The sequence below is a fragment of the Ailuropoda melanoleuca genome, chromosome X (assembly GCF_002007445.2).
Source record: "Ailuropoda melanoleuca isolate Jingjing chromosome X, ASM200744v2, whole genome shotgun sequence".
NCBI lineage: Eukaryota > Metazoa > Chordata > Mammalia > Carnivora > Ursidae > Ailuropoda > Ailuropoda melanoleuca.
Genome location: NC_048238.1, coordinates 111,193,930 through 111,215,501, shown reverse-complemented (window position 1 = coordinate 111,215,501; position 21,572 = coordinate 111,193,930). Strand labels below are relative to the sequence as shown.

Sequence of the window (21,572 nt, the reverse complement as noted above, 5' to 3'; positions counted from 1 at the left end):
CACACGGGGACCCTGGCTGCTTGGCCGTTGAGCATGGGGCACAAGCGACTCAGGTGTGTGTCCAGCGCCCAGCGCGAGGGGGCGGCAGGATCCAGCCGCAGTGGGACCCCGCCGGAAAAGCCGTGGCGGGCAGTTCCAGGCCGGGGGCGCCCCGCCCCGGGAGCCGCGCTGGGGGCGGGGCGGGGCGGAGCCGTTGGGGGGATGCTGGCTGCAGAGCCCCAGGTCCCGGCGCCCGGCCCGCTCGCGGCCGCGTGGGAGCAGTGGGGCTCGACGGCGCGGCCGCCCGGAAGCCATGGCTGCGCATGGGAAGCTGCGCCGGGAGCGGGGGCTGCAGGCCGAGTACGAGGCACAAGTGAAAGGTGAGAGGGCGTCGGGCGCCCCCAGCTCGGTTCCCCGCAGAGCACCCAAAGTCGTAGGAGAGCCGGAAAACTCCCTCCGCGGGCTCAGGGTCCGCTGCTCCTCCCCTCCCGCACCGCCCCCCACCCCGCGACCTCCGGAGGGGCTTGACAGAGGGAGGGAGCGAGCCCGAGCCCACTCCCCCGACCCGGAGCCCTTTGCCCGCTTCTCCGCGCCCCTTTGGTCTCAACCGCGTGCTGTTTCCCCTTTCTTCCTCCCTGCTTTCCTTTGGTTGCTCTGCCCTCCTTGGTTCTCCCTGCACCTCACCCAAGAGCCCGAGTGAAAGAAGGGGGTACCCGGTGCCCCCCAGAAAGTGGCATTCTAGCCAGAGTGAAATCGAGCACCTTGATTTTGCCAAGAAGGTCCAGGTAAGGGACTCTGAGTGCCTAAGGTGCCTGGATTAATGATGGCTTTGCCTTGAAACCAGTTCCTTTGCCTTCTCTTGGGCAGTGAGGTGGCTCAGAGCTGAGGGCCGCTGTCTCTGGGTCAAACCTGCACAGTGGATATTGGCTTTAGAGATTCAGCAGGGCCACATCCGAAACCTTCTGAGAGTAGACCTCCTTGGGTTCTGCTAAACACTTTGTGCAAACACATGCAAATTAGCTTTGCAAATTCTTAGTCCAGAGCTTCTACCTGTCTTATCCAGGCTGTGGTAACTCTTGCAAGGAAAGAAGGTAGCATCCAAGTGCCAACAGTTGGGGCCTTAAAGCTTCCATGTGTCTTCAGATGTGTGACCCTATCACTCTTAATTGCTCCGTCTTACCGATGAAGGAAACTGAAGCTCGGGGAGAAGTGCCTTGCGCACCGTCGCGGGGCGATAACAACACCTAGGAGGGAGAAGGAAATGACCCTTAACGTTCCTTCCCACCCACAGATGCAGGTTCTTTTTTTTTTTTTCCCCTAAGATTTTATTTATTTATTTATTTGAGAGAGAGAGAGTATAAGCAAGCAGGGAGAGTAGCAGGGAGAGGGAGAAGCAGGCTCCTGGCTCCTGGGATCATGACCTGAGCCAAAGGCAGACCCTTAACCGACTGAGCCACCCAGGTGCCCCGAGATGCAGGTTCTAACATAATTATCCAATGCGAGCAATTTACACCAAGGTCCTCCCGTCTGGGAAAGGTGGCCTACTGCCCGGAGCCAGCTTGAGGTGACTTTGTGCAGGGTGAGAGAAGCCTTTATAATTTCTCAGGTGGAGATAATGACCCCCATCCTGCTTCCCCAAAATGTCAAGAAGCTGAAGGAAACTCTTCAGTCAGTAAATATGGACCAGTCAATTCACACTGAAAAATTGGGAATTTGAGCCAGGCTGTCTTTAAAATGTTCCTTGCCTGTTCTCAGTCTCCAGTGACTTTAGCTTCTAAACCCTTCTCCACCCCCCCCACCAAAGAGACTTCTTACCATACTAAAAAAAAAAATAGGATCACTGTCCTGACACCCTAAATTCTGAAAGGTCAGCATAGTTGTGGTTTCGGTGGCCATCTTCTCTTCTGCTTTATTTGTCAGCAGAAGTGAGACCGTATGCCTTGCTCACAGGAAGTGTTGGTGGGGCCCAGGACCCAGCTCTGCAATGCAAGCATATGTGGATTCCATCCTTCCTTTCGACAGATGTTTTGCCTGCATCTTTTCTGTCCCAGGCCCTGGGAATACAGGGCTAAGCAAAAGAACCAGCCTCTGCCCGCACAAGGCTTGCAGGTCCTGGGGGGGAGACATGCAGCAAACAACCCCTAACACAATCAGGTTCAAATTGGATGACAACCACTCTAAAGGGAAAAGAACAGAGGTCAAGAAACAGGGTGGGAGGAGGGCCAGACCTAGTTTGCAGGGAGGTCAGAGAAGGGTGGATGATGAGCGCTTTTGAGCTGAGATCTGAGAGCTTGATAGTGACAACCCAGAGGCTGGGATCATGCCGCAGTCACAGATCTTCCTGACACCAGCCGGTGTGCGAGTTCAGGTCCCAACCGACGCATGGCTGTTCTGTTCAGCACCATTCAGCTGCAGTTGGTCTCCAGAGAAAGATGGCTCTGGGAGGGCGGGGCAAACAGCAGAGGAAGGTGAGGTGAGCTGGGACATCTCAGGTCTTTCTTAGAATGAAATGAGGTGTACTTTCATCCCCAAAACGTTACCCTGGCTCAGTGAAGAATGTCCAGATTGCAAGTGGCATACAGCCCCTCCACCTGGCCCCTGGAACCCAGCCTCAGATGGTATAAGGACATTCTGTCTCACTTGGCTCTGCCCCGCTTTGCATTGGTTTCACTGTCAGGAAGCACCCCCCCCCCAACCTCTGGCTTCTGTTTACCCAGCTTGACCCCGTGGTGTAAAGAGAACGCTCCTGTTCAGTAATTGCAGTGAAGGCGTGAGGACTGCAGCCAGTGCTGGGGCTGGATGGGGGTGGAGGGGCTGAAGGACTGTTAGTGCATGCAGCAGCATCTGGGAGAGGGATGCAGGGACTGAGAACAGGAAGGAGACAGTCTCCAGGGGGAGATCGGAGGAGGCGATGGGGATGCTGGGCAGGCACGACCCCTGGGAAGTCACTGGCAGGACAGAAATGCCAACGGTTCCAGCACCGAGCTATTCACAGTGGAGTTCTTTTCAGTGGACCCTGAGTCCTGCCCCTTCTCACCTCCTCCCAGGCCTGCTCCCTGGTCTGAGCCCTCACTGTCTTCTGCCTAGACTGGTTCAGGAGGTGCCAACTGGGCCGGGCACTTTTTGTCTGTCGCCTGACCTCTGCCTGGCCTCCCCGCATGGCTCAGGTGCTGTGGCCCCTCTCTCCCTCAGTGCCCGCTGGACATCCTTCCCTCACCATGGCCCTCTCACACATCTCAACTTTTTCCCCCCGCAGCCACACTGGCTCCAACAGCCTTCCCTGTTTTCTTGGCCTGAACGCTTTTCCCAAATGGCCCCATGGCCCCTCTGTCACTTCCTTCACCTCCTGACCACCCTCTTCTAAGAGAACCCCTCCCCATCCCCACCCCCTCCTTGCTGTTTGCCTCCTCAGCAACCCTTGCTCCTGGACTTTCTAGTATATATCTCTCCACTTGTGGTCTGTTTTTAAAGATATTATTTATTTGAGAGACAGAGAGACCATGAGCGGGGGGAGGGGCAGAGGGAAAGGGACAGGCAGACTCCCTGAGGGGTGCGAGAACCCAGATCACAACCTGAGCTGCTGAAGTCAAGATGCTTAACTGACTGAGCCACCCAGATGACCCTGTCCACTTGTGATCTGTACCCCTATTCCCATCCCAGCTTCGTGAGGGCAAGCACTTGGTCAGCCCTCTTTGCCACTATGTCTCCTCATCCAGAACATGCCCGGCACAGACTGGGTATGTGATTGACGATCTACGGAATGGAAAAATTAACTAATATCCCTCCCTGGGTATGTGGATGGAGATTAGTAAGTGGGCAACCTGTTTTGCTAGAAGCCCAGTGTTATTACCTGGGTCCCCCAGTGCCCACCTGGGCATCCAGTGGGTGGCAAAAGTGTTTGTAGCAAGTTGCTTAAGCTTGTCCTTCAGGCGGTTCTTTGCTTTAATGGGGAAAGCAGTGTTGCTAAATCAAGCCAGCGATAAGGTGTCAAAAGCCAGCGGTGTGGGGACCCTGGGTGTGGCTCTCTCTGCTGGGAGGTGGGGGTGGCGGTGCCCTCTGAGTGGGTGTTGGGGAGTGGAAATGGGAGACAGAAAACAGGCCAGCTCTCTCAGTTCCTTCACTTGTCAGGTCCGACCAGCTTGCTCTGGCCATTGGCCCGCCCTGTGGGGCTGCCCTTTCCCCTTGGGGGGCCAAGGGCAGGGTTTCTAGGCACTAAGGCCAGAAGTTCACTGCAGGTTTGGCAGAACACCATGACGGCCTTGCCCCTACGCAGCGCTGTGTGTCTGTGTGTTTGCAGGGGAGGCTGCCCTGCCTGGGGTCCCGGGCACCCGAAAGGCAGGAAGTGGCAGGGCAAACAACGCAGGGGCTTTCCAAGAACCAGGGAGTGATGGGAAGCCCAACTGAAAGGCACCTGGCTGGGGACAGGGCGAGATGGGGCTGGGGCAGCTCTGTGTTCCCACCGTCGCAACAGGCTCCGACCCTCCCCGATCGGCCAGGCTCCCTCTCTCCCTAGAACAGCCTTCCTGTTCTTCAACTGGTTGGGCCTGGCCGGTTCCCTTTAGCCTTAACACAGAAGTCCCTTTCCCCAGGGCTGTTCTGAGCCCAGCCGGAAGGCTGTGCCCAGAACACCTCCCTGGGGGCCAGCTTCCTTCCCCTCCTGGGTCTTGGGGCCTTGTCCCCCACCCAGGCCTGAGCCGCGGTCCCCCGCAGAGATGCGCTGGCAGCTGAGCGAGCAGCTGCGCTGCCTGGAGCTGCAGGGCGAGCTGCGGCGGGAGCTGCTGCAGGAGCTGGCCGAGTTCATGCGGCGGCGCGCCGAGGTGGAGCTCGAGTACTCCCGGGGCTTGGACAAACTGGCAGAGCGCTTCTCCAGCCGAGGCGGCCGCCTTGGGGGCAGCAGCCGGGAGTACCAAAGCTTCCGGTAGGTACTGGCGGGGCAGGATGGCCACAGCGGGGCCCGCGGCCCTGCTCCCCGTCTGAGCACCCCTCTGCCCCAGGAAGGAGCCGTCCCTCCTGTCGCCCTTGCACTGCTGGGCCGTGTTGCTGCAGCAGACGCGGCAGCAGAGCCGGGAGAGCGCGACCCTCAGCGAGGTGCTGGCCGGGCCCCTGGCCCAGCGCCTGAGTCACATCGCAGAGGATGTGGGGCGCATCGTCAAGAAGGTAAGACCTTCGTCCTGGGCACAGGAGGTGTAGATGGCCCCAGGATCTAGGGAGGCCCGGTGGGTGTCTGGCCGAGGGGAGCTGGGCGGAGCCTTGCGTGCCCAGGGCGGGGCAGTACGGTGCTCACACTCGGCCTCCTCCACAGAGTAAGGATCTGGGGCAGCGGCTGCAGGAGGAGCTGCTGGAGGTGGTGGCGGAGCTGCAGACGGTGAGGACGGGGCAGGGCCCCAGTCAGAGGGAGATCGTCGTATGGCCTCGCCCCCAGCCAGGCTCAAGGAAGACGATCAAGTGCTCAAGAGAGTCCTGGCGTTGGGGGACTGCAAGCACGGCCGTCTCTCCCTGTTCTGGGCACAGGGTGGCTGGGCTAAGTGCTTAACTCGGGGTTGGCCAGTGCTCAGGTCTGAATCCTGGATGGACTGGAGGGGGGCTGGCTGTGGCCATGGCCTTCAGCAGGGCAGCCTGGCCTTGGTCCTCCCTGCAGGCCAAGAAGACGTACCAGGTGTACCACATGGAGAGTGTGAATGCTGAGGCCAAGCTCCGGGAAGCTGAGCGGCAGGAGGAGAAGCGGGTGGGCCGAAGTGCCGCCACCGCTGCCGCCGCCACTGCCGCCACCGAGGCAGGGCCCCTCCGCAAGAGCTCCCTCAAGAAGGGAGGGCGGCTGGTGGAGAAGGTGGGCCTGCAGGGCACCCTGTCTGTCTTCGAAGGCTCTGGTTCTAGCCTTTGTCCCTGGAATCCCTGGTCCTCACTGGGGCCTGCTGGGAGGTGGTGCATGGAGGGTGAAAGCAGGGCTCGGGAGAGGAGAGTCACAGATCTCTGGTAAGGCTGGGCCTAGTCAGCTCTGCTGGCTTTGTAGGGCTCCCCAGGCTGGGGTAGATGCCGTGGGGGAGGGGTTGGCAGGAGAACAGTCTCCCCCGTGCTCCTAGCTCTCCCCTACCCAGTTGGAGTGAAGAAAGCTTTGGTGCTCCCAAGTCAGGAAGCCTTTCCACACCCCCACCCCCGCCTCACACAATGCTGTCAGGTCTCAGAGGGGCAAGAGGACACATAGGACAGGTGATTGTGTGATGTGTGCGGTGAGAATGTTTGAGGTGGCCCCTGAGAGGTTGGGAAGGTACCAAGCCAGGAGGAGCTGAGGCAGAACAGGGGTTGCCGGCCTGTGATGGGAGGGTTGGTGCGTGGCAGGGTGGGGCGGAGTGGGGCAAGGGAAGACACTGGGAGTTCTGGGCCATGTGCTTTGAGGGGCCTGTGGGATACCTGGTGCAGATGTCCACGTGGGGAGGGGAGTGTGGACGTGGAGATTCCATGGAAGGCCTGAGACAGGGGCTGGCCGGCTGGTCCAGGAGGTGACCCTGGTGTATTTGTGTGGCCTTGAGCAGCGTCAGGCCAAGTTCTTGGAGCACAAACTCAAGTGCACAAAGGCGCGCAACGAGTACCTGCTCAGCCTGGCCAGCGTCAACGCCGCTGTCGGCAACTACTACTTACGGGACGTCTTGGATCTCATGGATGTGAGTACTGGGAGGGCAGGCCGGGAGGTGGGGGGCCCAGGCCCTGGGGCCCACCTGAGCCATGTGCCTGCCTCCTCCCAGTGCTGCGACACAGGGTTCCACTTAGCCCTGGGGCAGGTGCTCCGCAGCTACACGGCTGCTGAAAGCCGCACGCAAGCCTCCCAGATGCAGGGCCTGGGCAGCCTGGAAGAGGCCGTGGACGCCCTAGATCCTCCAGGGGACAAGGCCAAGGTGCTGGAGGTGCATGCAACCGCCTTCTGTCCCCCACAGCGTTTTGACTACCACCCCCATGAGGGAGATGAGGTGAGGGTCCCTGCCCCTGCCCCCAATGCCCCAGGCATGGATGCAAAGGGCTTTGTGTTCTCTAGTCTTCACTGTAACAGTGGTTAAGTCGAATGAATCCCACTTTGCTAAGGAGTTGAAACTCCTGAACTGCAGCTTATTTCTCAGACCCTCATTCAATGGCCTCAAGGCAAATGAGGCTCACTAGAAGTTTCACCACTTGCATTTAAAGCAAGCAAACTTCTGCAGCTCACTTCTGCAAGTCAGCCAGTGAATGCATGCCTCCCCAGCACAGCAAACGCAGCAAAAATATCACCAGGTGGACACCAGGGAGTAGGTGGGTATCTAGCTGTCCGTATATTCTAAGTCCAAATGTTCTGCATGTGTTAGACATTTCATAATGCCAAGCTGCAGGTTAGTAAACCATACAACCAGTAGAATATAGCTAGCATCTTTTTACTTGTCCCTGAGCTGTTCTTTTCCCTTTACCAGTTTGTCCAAATGGGCATTGTGAATGGACAGGGATTACACAGAGCTTTTAGCTTTTTTTTAAACTTTTTTTTTTTAAAGATTTTATTTATTTATTCACTCGACAGAGACAGCCAGCGAGAGAGGGAACACAAGCAGGGGGAGTGGGAGAGGAAGAAGCAGGCTCATAGCAGAGGAGCCTGATGTGGGGCTCGATCCCATAACGCCGGGATCACGCCCTGAGCTGAAGGCAGACGCTTTAACCGCTATGCCACCCAGGCGCCCCTGCCTAGCTTTTTAATCTGTATTTTGATCTGAGTCATACTTGAAAAAGTCAAATGTTACTTCAGGCTTACAATGGCCCATGGCAGTTCTCTGATTCACCCTTTCTGTTCTCAATTCCACTCCCCAGAAACAGCCACTTCCCAGTCTTCTGGCTGCTGTTTCTGGTGCTCCCCTCCCTGTGTTCAAATTGCACAGTGGGCTGCTAGTTGCTTTTCAACTGACTTCCTTCCACAGCCCAGCCACAGCCCATTCACCGCCCCAGGCAGTCTGTGACTTCGCTTTTCTGAAAATGCCTGTATTCTAGCCTTGAAATTGGTTGGTAGTTTAGCTGGATATAGAATTTAGAATTGAAAATAAGTTTCTCTTTTGACTGTTAAAGGCATCACTCCAGGCTTTCAGCATTGTCGGTGGGAAGTACAAAGCCCTTCTGATTTCTGACACTTTGTGTGTGACCTGCGACTTGTCTCCCTAAAGTTTCTAGGAGTCTCTTTCCCACCTGGTAAAATTTTGTGATGATGCTCCCTGGGGATCCTTTTTCCTTCATGGTACTGGGCAAACTGGTGGGCGCGGTTGGTTTAGAATGCTGTGGCCTTAGGTTTTGGGCTTGTATTATTCCTTTGATCATTTCCTCCCCCTGTTTTCTTTTCTCTCGCTTTCAGGAATTCTTGTAATTGGATGTTGGACCTCATGGGTTGATTCCCTAATTTTCTTATCTGTTCTCTTTCCTCTTCTCCCACCTCTATACCTTATAGTTCTGCTTTCTTAAGAGATTTCTTCAACTATCTTTTTTAACCCCTTGTTGACATTTTTTAAAAATTTACTTTCATAGTTTTTGTTTCTAAGAGTTTTGTTTTGTTTTCCAAACTCCTATTTAAAGTGATCCTTTGTTCTTGTTTCATGGACATCATATTTTCTTAAATCATTCTGAAATGTTTGTTTTTGTTTTCTTGACATTTTCCTCTGCTCCCTGCTTTTTCTGTTTTGTTTTGGTTTTTTTTTTTTGCAGTTAAAAAAAAAAAAAGCTCGCTTTCGTCTTTCTCTTTCATTTTAGAGCTTCCCTCAAATGACTGGCAATTCTTGGCCATCAGGTCACATTTAAGAGGAGGCGCTGAGAGGTAGATTAGATGAGATATCAGATGTACACGAGCAGAGCTTGTCAGCAGGGGGCTTCCCCTCAGGGACTCAGACCATTGCTTTCAGGGAGACCCCCATGGTGGGAAGCCTGGGGTGTCCTGGTAAGAGGGTGCTAGTAGGACCTGGGCTGAAGTTACGGGATTTGGGGGAAGGACTCAGCTCTGGCTCTGGCCTAGATACTGTCAGGAAACGGGTAACTCTGATTGGATGTCTTCATAAATCTTATCTAGAAGGCAGGAGGTGGGGGGGTGGACATGAAGGGAGCCTAAAGCAGCAGGCACTCCTATTTGCCTGAACAGGGAGGTTTGGTTATTTTTGTGGCTTGGACAAAATTCTTGTTTTTGTCTGTGCTCAGATGTGATTACGAGGTGTTCTTGTTTTTGTTGTCACCTCTCATGGTCACAGAGTGACCTTGTCTGATGCTGATGCTCTGTGACATTCCTTATGTTCAGTAGGATAACACAAAATCCCATCTGGGCAGCTCCAGATGGCAGCGGCTGCTTTCTTCTTTGTCATCAGTAGGAAGTTTTGTCCCCTTCTTTAGCTGTGAGTAGTGTCCCTAAGTCCAGAATCTCTCTGATTTATCCTTTCCAGAGGCTAAATCCCTAGTTTTCTGCTAATTATATGGGTTTGGAGGAGGGTTTTCAGATATTAATGTTTCCTAGGGCCTGGAGAGACCTTTTTTATAACTCTGGTAAGACATACAGGAGATTTACCATTTTAACTATAATATATGGGTTTTTGTTGTTGTTTTTTTTTTGTTTTTTTTTTTTTAGTAATTTCTGTAGCCAACGTGGGCTTGAACTCACGACCCCAAGGCCAAGAGTCGCATGCTCTACTGACTGAGCCAGCCGGGTGCCCCCATTTTAACCATTTTTAAGTGTGAGTTCAGTGGCTTTAAGCACATTCACATTGTTGTGTAGCCATCACTACCCTCCGTCTCCAGAACTTTTCCACCTTCCCAAACTGAAACTCTGTCCGCGTTAGACACTCGCTCCCCTCCCCCCGCCCCCAGCGCCCACCGTCCCACTTTCTGTCTCTCTGAATGTAGATCCAGACTACTCTAGATCACTCATGTGAATGGACTCATACTGCATTTGTCTGTTGTGGTTTGCTGGTGTCGCTCAGCATAGTGCCCTCGAACATTCCATTGTATGGACAGAGCATGTTTTGCTTATCCATTTATCCCTTGAAAGGCACTTGGATTGCTTCCTGCTTTTGGTTGCTGGGAACACGAGTGTGCAAATCTGTCTTGGAGCCCCTGCTTTCACTTCTTTTGGGCAAACGCCCAGAAGTGGCACTGCTGGCTCCTATGATGAGTGTAGGTGTAATTGTTGGAGGGGCCACGGTATTGTTTCCTGGACAGACTTTAGCCGGTCCTGGTTTCTGCACCTCCGGTGCCTGCCAGACGCCTGCCGCCTCAGTCTGGTGGCATTTTCGCTGCTCTGGTGGCATCTCCAGTGCGGGCCTCGCCTCCTCCTCCACCTGGCGTCCCTGTGACCTAGGCCTTCATGCGCCCCTTTCCAGAGGGGCTTGCAGAAGACAGAGAGCAGGGCGTGTTGAGCCTGCCATGGATAAGCGAAGTCTTCACTCCCAATTTTCACTTGATGTCAGTGTCAGAGTTCTGTGCATGCTTAAATGTTCAAAGGAGAAGAATTCTTCTCTTCCATGGGATGCTCAGTGGGTTAAGTGTCTGCCTTCGGCTCAGGTCATGATCCCGGGGTCGTGGGATCGAGTCCCTCATCAGGCTCCCTGCTCAATGGGCAGCCTGCTTCTCCCTCTGCCTGCTGCTACCCCTGCTTGTGTTCTCTCTCACTCTGACAAATAAATAAAATCTTTAAAAAAAAAAAGAATTCTTCTCTTCCTAAAGCCTTCTACTCCCTTCCCCTACTCTGCCCATAGGGCAAGCCACTCATTTTGCCACAGGGAATCTATTTCTGCTTGATTAGGGTGGGCAGTTTTTCTAGCTAGGCCCTCCTCTTCTGTCCCAGACCTCAGCCCTCCTGACCATGTTTTACAAAATAATCAACTGCTTTATTAAGGCGGGAATCACATACCATATAATTCACCCATTTCAATTGTACAATTCAATGCGTTTTAGAATATTCCCTGAGTTATGTAACCATCACCACTCTCTCGTTGCAAAACACATTCACCCCCAAAAAGAAACCCTGGACCCAGGAAGCAGTCACTCGCTCGCCCTCCCCCAGTACCAACTCATCTGCTTTCTGTGTCTGTGGATTCACCTTTCCTGGACATTTCATGTAGATGGAATCATATGAGATATGTGCCTTTTTTCATGGAGCAGGATGTCTTCTAGGTTCATCTACATGTGGCATGGATCAGCCAGGACACCATTCCTTTTCGTGGCTGAACAACAGTCCATTGTATGGATGTCCCACACTTGATTTTCCATTCATCAGCTGATAGACAGCGGGCTCGCTTCCACCTTTGGGCTGTTAGGGGTAGTGCTGCCGTGAATGTATGCAAGGGTCCGTGGGCACGTACGAGCTCCTTTCTCTTGGGGAGAACCGGGTGTGTTACGTGCCCAGCAGTGGGGGTCCTGGACAGCAACCGCCGAGGCGGTGGAAACGTGCATGCTGCCCTCATGCCCAGAGGCCTCGCTGCCCACTGCCCAGCCCACTCCCACGCCTGAGCTTTGTGCCCCCAGGCTCAGCCCTCAGTCCCTTGCACGCTGCCCTGTCCAGGTGGCTGAGATCCGGGTGGAGATGGAGCTGCGGGATGAGATTCTGCCCAGAGCCCAGAATATCCAGAGCCGCCTGGACCGACAGACCATCGAGACGGAGGAGGTATGAGTGCCCTGGCTCAGGGTGGGGACACGGACCTGGAAACATGGGGCCAGGTGGCCATGGCCTCCCCTCCCTCTTCCTTCTGACTTGGACTTCCTGTCCCTCACTCGTGCCCCATTTCTTCCTGCCCTGGTGCTGTCCCCTCCCCAGGTGAGCAAGACTCTGAAGGCCACCCTGCAGGCCCTGCTGGAGGTGGTGGCATCAGAAGAGGTGGATGTGCTGGACTCCCTCCAGGCCAGCCCCTCCACCGAGTCCCTCAAGTCCGCCAGCTCAGATCCAGGTGCTCGGCAGGCTGGCCGGAGGCGAGGCCAGCAGCAGGACACTGAGACCTTCTACGTCATGGTGGGGAGGGGGTGGCTGGGGGGCAGGGACGGGGCACGGGGAGGGCCCAGAGCTGGGATTAAAACTTTGGGCTCTTCTTTGGGCTTCCCAGAAGCTCCAGGAATACTTGAGTGGACGAAGCATCCTTGCCAAGCTGCAGGCCAAGCATGAGAAACTGCAGGAGGCCATTCAGCGAGGTGGGCCCCACTTCTGGCCCTGAGCTGCTTCCTCCCCACCCCCAGGCCCAGGAACGGCACCTGCCCTCAGCTCTCCTGCCTGGGCCCCCCACCCAGCCCATGTTCCTCTCTGCCCAGAGAGGTTGGTTGGCAGGCTGGAAAGCACCCAGCAAGGGTCCTGGCCCCTATCCTGCTAGCCTTTCTATCTGCCGTGCATCAAGGACCTCCTGGCCTGAAAAGCGCACCAATGTTTTCTACCCCCAGGTGACAAGGAGGAGCGGGAGGTGTCTTGGTGAGTTCTGAGGAGTGGGTTCTGCCATGTCCCCACCTCCCCTCTCCTTGGGGCCCAGCTCTGCTGCTCATCGTTCTGTGACTTCAATTTCCCACTTTGCCCAGTGGGTTCTGGACTAACTCGTGGGCTCCAGGGCCGTATTTGGCTGGGGTAGTGGGTGGGACATCCTATTCTCCATGTCCCCTCCCCTCAGAGCCGGCTTCCGCTCCCTACAGGACCCAGTACACACAGAGGAAACAGCAGAAGAGCCGCCACCCCCGCCCCAGCTCCCAGTATAACCAGAAACTCTTTGGGGGAGACATGGAGAAGTTTATCCAGGTACTGGCTTGGCCTCATGCTCCAACGGAGTGAAGGCCCTCCCCTGCATTTTGGTTTCTTTCCAGCCTGGGGCCATTTCTGTGGCCCAGCTGCCTGTGACTCCAGTGTCCTCCATTGCTGACAACTGGTCAACTGTCCCTTCCCCGACGGGACTTTGTCAGGCCTCCACCAATTTAAGGGAACATCCTTAACGAGTAGCAGGCATCTACAGAGGGGTGCCTGGGTGGCTCAGTCAGTGAAGTGTCTGCCTTCGGCTCAGGTCGCAGTCCCCGGGTCCTGGGATCCAGCCTGGCGTTGGGTTCCCTGCTCAGCGGGGAGTCGTCTTCTCCCTCTCCCTGCCTCTTACCTCCTGCTCATGCTCTCTGTCTCTCTTAAATAAATAAATAAAGTCTTTAAAAACAAACGCACAAAAAAAACAAAAAAAACACCAAAACAGATACCCACGCATCTACCGAAAGCCTCAGGCAGGAGCATGTGAGAAGTGGAGCCCACAAACCCTGCTGTGGCTAGTGTGCTACTGGGGGTCCTAGACGGCAAAGTAAGGGAAGAAAGAAGAGTCTGAAAAGAAGAAATAGCGCTAGACTTTTTAATGATGTGATTGTATGTATTCAGAAGAGCCAACCGACTATTTAAATGAACAAATTTGTGTTCGACAATGTCAGTGGGTTTGAGGTCAACACACAGAAGTGGATTGCAGTTAAACAGCAAACGGTGTAAGGTGCCCGGGAGCGAATCTCACCAACCACATGCCAGGCCTCATTGCCAATAACCATCGCGGCTTGTTAAGAGAAGTATAAGGGAGCCAGTGACAAGGAGGGACAGTGAAGTGAGCACCCTCTCTGTCCCTAGAGCTCAGGCCAGCCCGTGCCCCTGGTGGTGGAGAGCTGTGTTCGCTTCATTAACCTGCATGGTAAGCAAGACCTGGGCCCTCCTGCTGCCCGCCTGGCCCCTGACCCTCGAGGAGGTGACAGGGCCTCAGCACCTCGGCTCATCCCCCCCAGGCCTGCAGCACGAGGGCATCTTCCGCGTGTCGGGGGCCCAGCCCCGGGTCTCCGAGATCCGTGACGCTTTTGAGAGAGGTAGGGACAGGCAGGACGGGGTAGGCGCGGGGGGCAGCCGAAGCCGCTGTGACCGGCCTCCTGTGCCCCGTGTCACCCTCAGGGGAGGACCCACTGGTGGAAGGCTGCACGGCCCACGACCTGGACTCAGTGGCAGGGGTGCTGAAGCTCTACTTCCGGAGCCTGGACCCCCCGCTCTTCCCACCGGACCTGTTCAGAGAGCTGCTGGCCTCTGCAGGTGAGGCCAGGGCCTGAGGCCGGCCAGGGCGGGAGAGGCCACTTCCTGTCTCCAGGGCCTCACTCCTGCGCTTCTCTCCCTGGGGGTGGCCTGGGCCACAGAGCTGGAGGCGATGGCCGAGCGGGTGGAGCATGTCGGCCGCCTCCTGGGCCAGCTGCCGGCTGCGGTGCTGGTGGTCCTGCGTTATCTCTTCACCTTCCTCAACCAGTGAGTGCTTTCTGGGGGACGAGAAGGGCTGACGGGGGGGGGGGAACAGCAGGCGGGGCGTTCCGTGCCCGTGACCCGCGTGTGCCCCCAGCCTGGCTCAGTACAGCGACGAGAACATGATGGACCCCTACAACCTGGCCGTGTGCTTTGGGCCGACACTGCTGCCCGTGCCTGCCGGGCAGGACCCGGTGGCCTTGCAGGGCCGGGTGAACCAGCTGGTGCAGACTCTCATCGTGCAGCCCTCGCGGGTCTTCCCGCCGCTGACCCTGCTGCCTGGCCCCATCTATGAGAAGTGCATGGCACCGCCCTCCTCCAGCTGCCTGGGGTATGCCCTTTGTGTGTGGCGGGGGAGGGTCCAGCAGAGGGGAGCCCCCTTATCTACTCAGATGCCTTGCTCTGACCTCAGGGATGCCCAGCTGGAGGGCCTGGTCGGGGAGAACGAGCCAGAGCTGGAAGCTGGGACCCCGGCCCAGGAGGATGGTGAGGGGGGAAGAGAAGGAGGACCCGATCCTGTCCCTGCGCTGGGTGTCCCTTCTGCCTCCCAGCTCAGACCCCCTTTTCTCCCCAGACCTGGAGGGGGTTGTGGAGGCCGTGGCCTGCTTTGCCTACACGGGCCGCACAGCCCAGGAGCTGAGCTTTCAGCGCGGGGACGTGCTGCGGCTGCACGAGCGGGCCTCGGGCGACTGGTGGCGGGGCGAGTGTGCGGGTGCCTGGGGCCTCATCCCCCACAAGTACATCACGCTGCCCGGCGGGTGAGTTTGCAACTTCTCCATCGCCACCCAGGTGTTGGGCCCCTCCCCTGCCCCGAGTCCTAGCTTTCCTAGGCCCGGGGCGGCCCAGACCACTTCTGGCCAGCCCTGAGGCCGCCGGCCCCCAGAGCCTGCCCCGGGAATGAGGGCTTTCAACGGGCCGTCTCTCTGACTCTAGTGCAGAGAAGCACACAGTGGGTCAAGGGCCGCAGGCTGCAGGGGAGCTGGTGAGCAGTCCAGAGGTCCTCCTGGCCATGGAATTCGTCCATCGGTGAGCGAGGGAAAGATGGTTTCTTGGGAAGACTCATTTTGGGGGCCTGAGCACCTCGGCCTGAGCACTGCTGTTGGGGAACCAAGCCTGTCCCAGGCAGCAGGTGCTGGGCCAGGTCAGAAGGGGCTGGAGTCTGGCTTTGGCCACATGGAGAGGGGCCCAGTTGGGGGAGAGTTGTCCAGGTGAGGGACGCCAAAGGAGGACAGAACGGATCCACTGGGCCAGCTTTGCTGTTCCCCCTCCATTGGCCATGCCCTGTCTATACCCTGCAGGCCAGAGCCATGTACCCCACCTGAGGCCTCTCTGGGCATACCCGGGGGTCCCTCTGGGCACAGACGGCACTGCTTGGTCCCCACCTCCCCGGAGCGATATGTGGAGGTAGACAAGGTGAGAGTTGGGACTGGCTGTGTGGCAGACAGCGGTGGGGGGCGGGGGGTGGGGCGCAGGGGGCACCACTCTTGGGGGTTCTCTACCTCCCCTAGGAACCAAACTCTTTCCTCCCGAGGTTCGAGTCTGCCCTTCCTGGCCTCAGACCAGCTGGCTGAGCCCAGCCCAGTGAGGGACAGGCCGACAAGGGTGTGAGCCCAGAGGGGAAGGACGAGCCCAAAAGCAGGGTGGAGGGGGACATGGAAGCTCACGCACATGGGCTTCACGTTTGGCACTTGAGTGGGAAGTGGCAAGTGGGACTCCCGGACAGGCATGGCATCTAGAGCCAGGATAAGTGATAGGTAGTGACCTAGCAGGCACTTGGTGGCCAAAGAGGATGAAAGGGACCGATGGAAGAGATGGACAGATGGAGTGCGTGGCCGGCTGGGGAGACCCGGCTCCCTGCTCTCATGGGCCTAGCACATCCACTTGCGGTCTGCCTGTGAGCCCCGGTGGGCTAAGATAGAAGCCCTGGGGACAGTGTGGGGTGGCTGTGATCCCAGCCAGGGAGTAAGTATGAGAAGAGGGGGGATCTGGGACTCAGCCAAAGGAGTCCGCATCTCAGATCTATTGCTGTCCCCAGAGGAAGCTGTGACAGCCACACCAAAAGTGCTAGGAGGGAAACCAGGCAGGGGAGGAGGGGCGGCAGCCTTGGGGCCAATGGAGAGGAGGGTATGGTGACAGGAAGGTGGCGAAGGACTTAGGTTTTGGCATGAGAAAGAGTTCAAGTGGGCGCTTGGGCAGCAGAGGGAGCAAGGCCCCACTCCTGGCTCAGGTGGCGACACCCTGACCTGGGGCTGGAAGAAAGGGCTGGGTGGGTTGGGGGAGGCTCTCACCAGATGCCCTCCGTCTGTCTTCTCACCTCTAGGCTGTGGCGCAGACCATGGACTCCGTGTTTAAGGAGCTCTTGGGGAAGACCTCCGCCCGCCAAGGCCTTGGGCCAGTGTCCACCAGCTCCCCTGGCCCCGGGCTCTGCGGCCTGAAGCCTCCAGCCTGCGGCCGCCTCGGCAGAAATAAAGGCTTCTCCCGGGGCTCCGGGGTCCTGGCGTCACCCTCGGCGTCCCATCCCCAGAGCCTGGACTCACCCCTTAAGCACTGAGGGGCTGCCAGCCCCACCCTGCCCCAGGTGGCCACCTTTGGCTTCTCCCTGGCCCTGTGCAGCCAGCGCCGGGGTCCTGCTCTTGCCCCCTTCGCAGAGGAGGAGACAGCTGCCCCAAAGCGCTCCTGCCCGCCCCAGCCCTGGCTTAGGGCCCCTCGCGGGGAGGCCGCCGAGGAAGGGGGCTGGGGGCAGGCCCCTCCCCGCCTTTGCTGAGAGGGTTTGTCATTGGCCGTCGGGTGGTGGGCGCCCGGGGCCTGTCTCCGCCTCAACTGGGGGTGTGAACCTGGTGGAGGCTGACAGGCGTTGGGGGCCGTTTATAAAGGCGTGCATTGACTCCCCCTCACAAGCCGGGTCTCTGTCTGGGGGGTGCTGGGAGGGTGGAGGCACAGCCGGATGCCGGGGTGCTCGGCAAAAGCGGCAGCTTAGGCAGCGGGACGGCTTCCACCACGAGGGGTCTCTCGGCACAGAGCTGTCCGTGCCAGGGCCGTGTGGTGTGGTGGCCTGCACACCAGGCCCGGTGTCTGGTGGGGGGATCTGAGAATGTCTTTCCACGCTGCCCTACAACCGCCATTACCCTGATCCATGGAGACTCGGTGGAAAATGAGCTGGAACTTTTATTAGGGAGAGAGTGAGAGGGGAGGGCAGGGGGGACTGGAGGGCGGGGGGCGCTGGGGCCCGCTGCCGCTGCCCCGGCCCCTCCCCGTGCCCCGCACCANGGGTGGGAGCCTTGTGTCACTCCAGGCGCTGGGGCCCGCTGCCGCTGCCCCGGCCCCTCCCCGTGCCCCGCACCAAGGAGCTGAGCTCTGGCTCCTAGCCTGGAGCCCATTCCCAGGTAGGCAGCTGGGGTTCGCAGAGCCCCTAGAACGCAGGCGCCCCCTGACTTCTCAGGAGGAAGTGTCCTTGGCCAGGAAGGAGCTGGCGGTGGCACAGGACTCGTCTTGGGGCCCCAGGCTGGGTGGGGCCCGACCGTGGGCCCCGCAGAGCAGGCTGCGCAGCTCGGAGGAGACGCTGCTGCTGAAGAAGGCGTAGATCCAGGGGTTGGTGCAGCTGTTGAGGCTGGCCAGCAGCATCAGCAGCACGAACGGGGCCTCTGGAGGGGGGGAGAGCCCAGGCTGGGGCTGAGGGTGCCCATGCCGAGAAGTGGCGACCCCATCCGCTCACGCGGGAAGAGCAGGCCACGTGAGCCCCTGTGTGCTCCCGAGCCCAAGGCTGGAGGTGCCCGTGGGAGTGAAAGTGGCTTACAGGGCCAAGCCTGCACGGTCCCCTACGGTCACAGCCACAGCCACAGCCACACTTACCTTCCAGGGGCGCCTGCGGGTCCCACGCTGCCCACAGCTGCACGAGGAAGAAAGGTGCCCAGCACAACACGTAGACAATCACGATCACCAGTGTCATCCTCACGGTCTTGGCCATGGCTGCTGACACCCGGGCCCCCTCACTGGGACTGCCTGTCCGGTGCCCTCCACGGCAACCCCCAGCCCTGTCTGCTGGCCCTGGCGCCAGGCTGGCATGAAGCTCTCGGAAGATGAGCACCTGGCAGGCAGCGATGCCCAGGGCAGGTGCCACAAACACCATTAGGGCGATCCAGGTGACATAGGCTCTGAGGCCCCAGGGCTCAGCAAAGTGGGCCCAGCAGTCGAGGACCCCACTGCCATTTCCCACGTCACGCTGGGCAAAGATGAAAAGCTGGGGCAGGCTGAGAATGAGCGAGAAGGCCCAGGCCACCAGCACCGGCCGGTTCCAGTGAGCTCCACCTCCGTGGCGGTATGCCAGCATGGGGCGGCAGATGGCGCGGTGGCGGTCCAGTGTCATGGCCAGGATCATGTAGGAGGAGGCATACATGCCCACCATCTGCAGGTACTTGACTGCCCGGCACAGGGCATCAGGCCCACGGAAGCGGTCCGTGGCATCCCAGGCCAGCTGGGGCAGTACTTGGAACAGAGCCACGGCCAGGTCGGCCAGGCACAAGTGGCCAATGAAGACATGCATGGGTGCCCAGCGACCCCGCCGGCCCCGGCGTGCTAGGACCCCCAGCACCAAGCCATTGCTCAGGGCCACAGCCACAAAGACCGTGGAGAGCAGGGCCAGCTCCGCCTGGACGAGCCGCGGGTCCCGGGCGTCCAGCTGCTCCTTGCTGCTGTTGCCAGGTGGGATAGGTGGAGAGAGGGTCCAGGGCACAGCTGGGCAGGGATGGAGAGAGAGGGCCAAGTTAGGGGATGTGCTGTGCAGGGGGACCTGGGCCCAAGGAGGTTCCAGCTGGCCAGGCAGAGAGCCAGTAGCGTAAGCAGTCTTCTCCCTGGGCCCCCTGCTTCCCTCCGGCCTCCCAGTTCCCACTCGGAGCGAACATGCGCCGCTCCCACCTCACGTGGTGGGGAGCGAGCAGCCTCCCGTGAGCTCGCAGGGCCGTGCCCTTCCCTCCCCACATCGGCAGCCTGGAGAGGAGGGTGAAGGAGGTTTCGGGAAGAGGGGCTTCTCTGCTTCATCCAACCCCACTCAGCCTACCTGGCTCATCCCAGTGGAGGGATTGGTGGGGGGATGGGTAGGGGCCCGGGGGCTGGAACCTTACCAGAGGTGGTGGATGCCATGAGCGTGGCGGGGCTGGGGCCGGGGTAGGTGTCTTGAGCGCCTGCAGGAGACAGGGTATCGAGCTCAGCCTCCCATCTGAGGGGCCAGCCACGTTGTCCTGTCTCTAGACAGGGGCCCCTAGAGAGGTGCCGGGTGGGGGGTGGAGTGCATGTGTGTGTGTGTGTCTGTGTGTGTGTGTGTGTGTGTGTGTGTCTGTGTGTGTGGTGGGTTGGTGATCCAGCCTGTGCCCGCAACAGTGTGTGTGTGTGTGTGTGTGTGTGTTCCAGCAATGGGGAGGTGGGGGTACACCCTTAGTCAGGTCAAGGTTGGTGAGATCTGGCCCCACTGAGCCTGTCACCGACCTCGGGGCCCACTGTGCCCCTCCCAGTACTGAGTCATGCAGGTGGATGAACACGTCCTGGGACCCACCTTGTGGCCCCCAAGATCTGAGGCAGACATACAGACCCGCCTCCCACCCCCCCCACCCTGACGGAGTCTGGGAGAGGCGGCCATGGGAGGGCTGGGGCTGGGCAGAAAGGACCAGCATGTCCCCGGGGCCCCTCGAAGCCCCTTACCTGGCTGGGCTCTCTGGGCTCCGAGCAGCTGGGCAGTGGCGGGCACGAAGGTGGCCCAGGAGCTCAGATCTGCTCTCCATCTCCTGCCCCGCCCCGGCCTGGCCTCTGGGAGTGACCTGCCCAGGAGGGGACTTCCTCTCCCTCCCCTCCCCCACGTGCCTCTCCTGGCCTCCTGCCTGTGGCACCGGGAAGTAGGCTCCTGGTCTCTTGTGCTGCCCTTCCTGTCCCGGCCCTTCCAGGTCTGTCCCTAGGACTCCTTTCCCCCCGCCGCTGAGGGCCTGAGCCCTCCTACGCTGGTCTGCAGCTTGGTCTGGCTGTGACTGTCAGGCAGGCTGTACCCCCAACCCTGCCTGAGCCACCCCCACAAGGCCCACCTTGCTAGAAGATCAGGTCCAGCAGGGCTCTGGGATATCAGTTATCTCAGCAACTCCATTTTATAAGTGGGGAAACTGAGGCCAGGCTGAAGGGCACCCAGCTTCTTCGTGACACAGCTTGAATGTCCCTCTCGGGCCCTGGCGAGGAAGGGGTGAGAGCTCATGCAATCCCCAGTTCATGAGTGTTGGCTCCTCCCGGGCCTACGGGCCTATGAGGCACCCTCCCCTCCTCAATGAGGGCCTCCGGAGATGAGGGACAGGAAGGGGGAGTGGAGCAGGATCAAGCCAGGGCTTAATGTGCCCCCATGAGAGCCAGCTTCCTCCCCAGGGCCACCCCCACCCTCTTCCTTCTCCCCCACCTGCAGCTACCTGCCCTAGGAGAAGGGGGCGCCTTCAGGTCTCAGTCTGTCTGTCTGTCTGTCTGTCTCTCACACACACACACACACACACAGAGACGCACAACAGTCATATGCCCACAAAGGCACACATGACACACTCATGTCCCTGCACACTGCGTGGAGAGCCTGAGGGAGGGGCTTCCCCCCCAGGGGCCTCAAGGCTGGGCTCTCCCTCCTTCCTCTCCCTGGCATCCAGGACCCCTGAGCCCTCCAGCTCATCTTTTCCCTCCCGGCCCAGGAGCCCTCTTTCCAATCCCCTCCTGCTCTTGCCACAGATCCTGGCCCTGCTCAGCCAAGGCCTGCCCAGCCCAGCCCAAGGCAGTGGCCTGCACGCCTCCTAGGGCCAGGCTCTGGGCCCAGATGGCCCTGTTTTCCTGTTTGTCCGTCTTCTCTGATGACCTGCAAGGCTAAAGGCCAAAACAGCTTCGCACTTACTAAGCCCAAGTATAGCCCGGACTACGGCCTCCTCTTCCTGGCCCGGAGAGCCTGGCAGGAAGAGGGGGACAGCAGCTTGGGGGGGGTGTCTTCCACACTCATCACGTACCCACCCCTGCACAGTGCACTGCTGCACACGTGCCATGCATTCAATACAACCGCACACACACACACACAATGCTGACACCCCACGTCGGAACCCTTCAGCGACAGCTCCTAAGAACAGGAACATTCTCACTTTCTCCCCGTAACCACACTGCCGTTATTAACCTACAAGCATAGAAACAACTTTTCTACTGCTGTCAACATGAACAACAATGGTAGAAAGTAAGAGTTCCTGGGCAAGATTCTAGAACAGGTTTTGTCAAAGGAAAGCTATGAGCCACTGGTAGAAAGTCACACCATACCCAGCATCCTTTCTCATGCCCATCCCTCCCCCCAACGCCCCCCACC

The 21,572-nt window shown here is 58.6% G+C and overlaps 2 protein-coding genes across 6 annotated transcripts in view; one reads left to right on the top strand and one right to left on the bottom strand.

Moving 5' to 3' along the window:
- Nucleotides 1-181: 181 nt before the first annotated feature.
- Nucleotides 182-17,115, top strand: ARHGAP4 (Rho GTPase activating protein 4). Of its 3 annotated transcripts, XM_034649111.1 has the most exons (23): nucleotides 213-359; nucleotides 669-764; nucleotides 4,690-4,897; nucleotides 4,974-5,136; nucleotides 5,282-5,344; nucleotides 5,618-5,806; nucleotides 6,510-6,638; nucleotides 6,720-6,941; nucleotides 11,516-11,617; nucleotides 11,768-11,959; nucleotides 12,051-12,135; nucleotides 12,379-12,406; nucleotides 12,622-12,724; nucleotides 13,574-13,634; nucleotides 13,726-13,803; nucleotides 13,886-14,020; nucleotides 14,122-14,227; nucleotides 14,319-14,552; nucleotides 14,634-14,707; nucleotides 14,796-14,979; nucleotides 15,155-15,247; nucleotides 15,520-15,634; nucleotides 16,542-17,115. In XM_034649111.1, the coding sequence occupies exons 3-23, from the start codon at nucleotides 4,692-4,694 to the stop codon at nucleotides 16,770-16,772; spliced, it is 2,793 nt and encodes a 930-aa protein (XP_034505002.1). In that variant the 5' UTR covers nucleotides 213-359; nucleotides 669-764; nucleotides 4,690-4,691; the 3' UTR covers nucleotides 16,773-17,115. The 3 variants fall into 3 exon arrangements, with proteins under 3 accessions (XP_034505003.1, XP_034505001.1, XP_034505002.1); XM_034649110.1 differs by lacking the exon at nucleotides 669-764 and having other exon boundaries at nucleotides 183-359; XM_034649112.1 differs by lacking the exons at nucleotides 669-764; nucleotides 6,510-6,638; nucleotides 6,720-6,941 and having other exon boundaries at nucleotides 182-359.
- Nucleotides 17,116-17,546: 431 nt separating this feature from the next.
- Nucleotides 17,547-21,572, bottom strand: part of AVPR2 (arginine vasopressin receptor 2) — a 5,705-nt gene continuing 1,679 nt past the window's right edge. The window contains exons 2-5 of one of the 3 annotated variants that reach the window (XM_034649720.1): nucleotides 20,287-20,424; nucleotides 19,339-19,398; nucleotides 18,071-18,952; nucleotides 17,547-17,862 (exon numbers count right to left, since the gene is read on the bottom strand). In XM_034649720.1, the coding sequence (XP_034505611.1) occupies nucleotides 17,657-17,862; nucleotides 18,071-18,952; nucleotides 19,339-19,357 (1,107 nt within the window). In that variant the 5' untranslated portion in view covers nucleotides 19,358-19,398; nucleotides 20,287-20,424 and the 3' untranslated portion in view covers nucleotides 17,547-17,656. Of the gene's footprint in view, nucleotides 17,863-18,070; nucleotides 18,953-19,338; nucleotides 19,399-19,912; nucleotides 20,043-20,286; nucleotides 21,278-21,572 lie in introns of those variants that run through there. The other 2 variants (XM_034649719.1, XM_002928814.4) reach the window with 2 other exon arrangements.

Excerpts from the sequence above, each read along its gene's own strand:
- ARHGAP4 (XM_034649110.1), top strand. The coding sequence starts at position 293 with ATGGCTGCGCATGGGAAGCTGCGCCGGGAGCGGGGGCTGCAGGCCGAG. Across the intron at positions 14,980-15,154 it reads TACATCACGCTGCCCGGCGG|TGCAGAGAAGCACACAGTGG; the intron begins GTGAGTTTGCAA and ends CTCTGACTCTAG. Across the intron at positions 15,248-15,519 it reads GCCATGGAATTCGTCCATCG|GCCAGAGCCATGTACCCCAC; the intron begins GTGAGCGAGGGA and ends TATACCCTGCAG.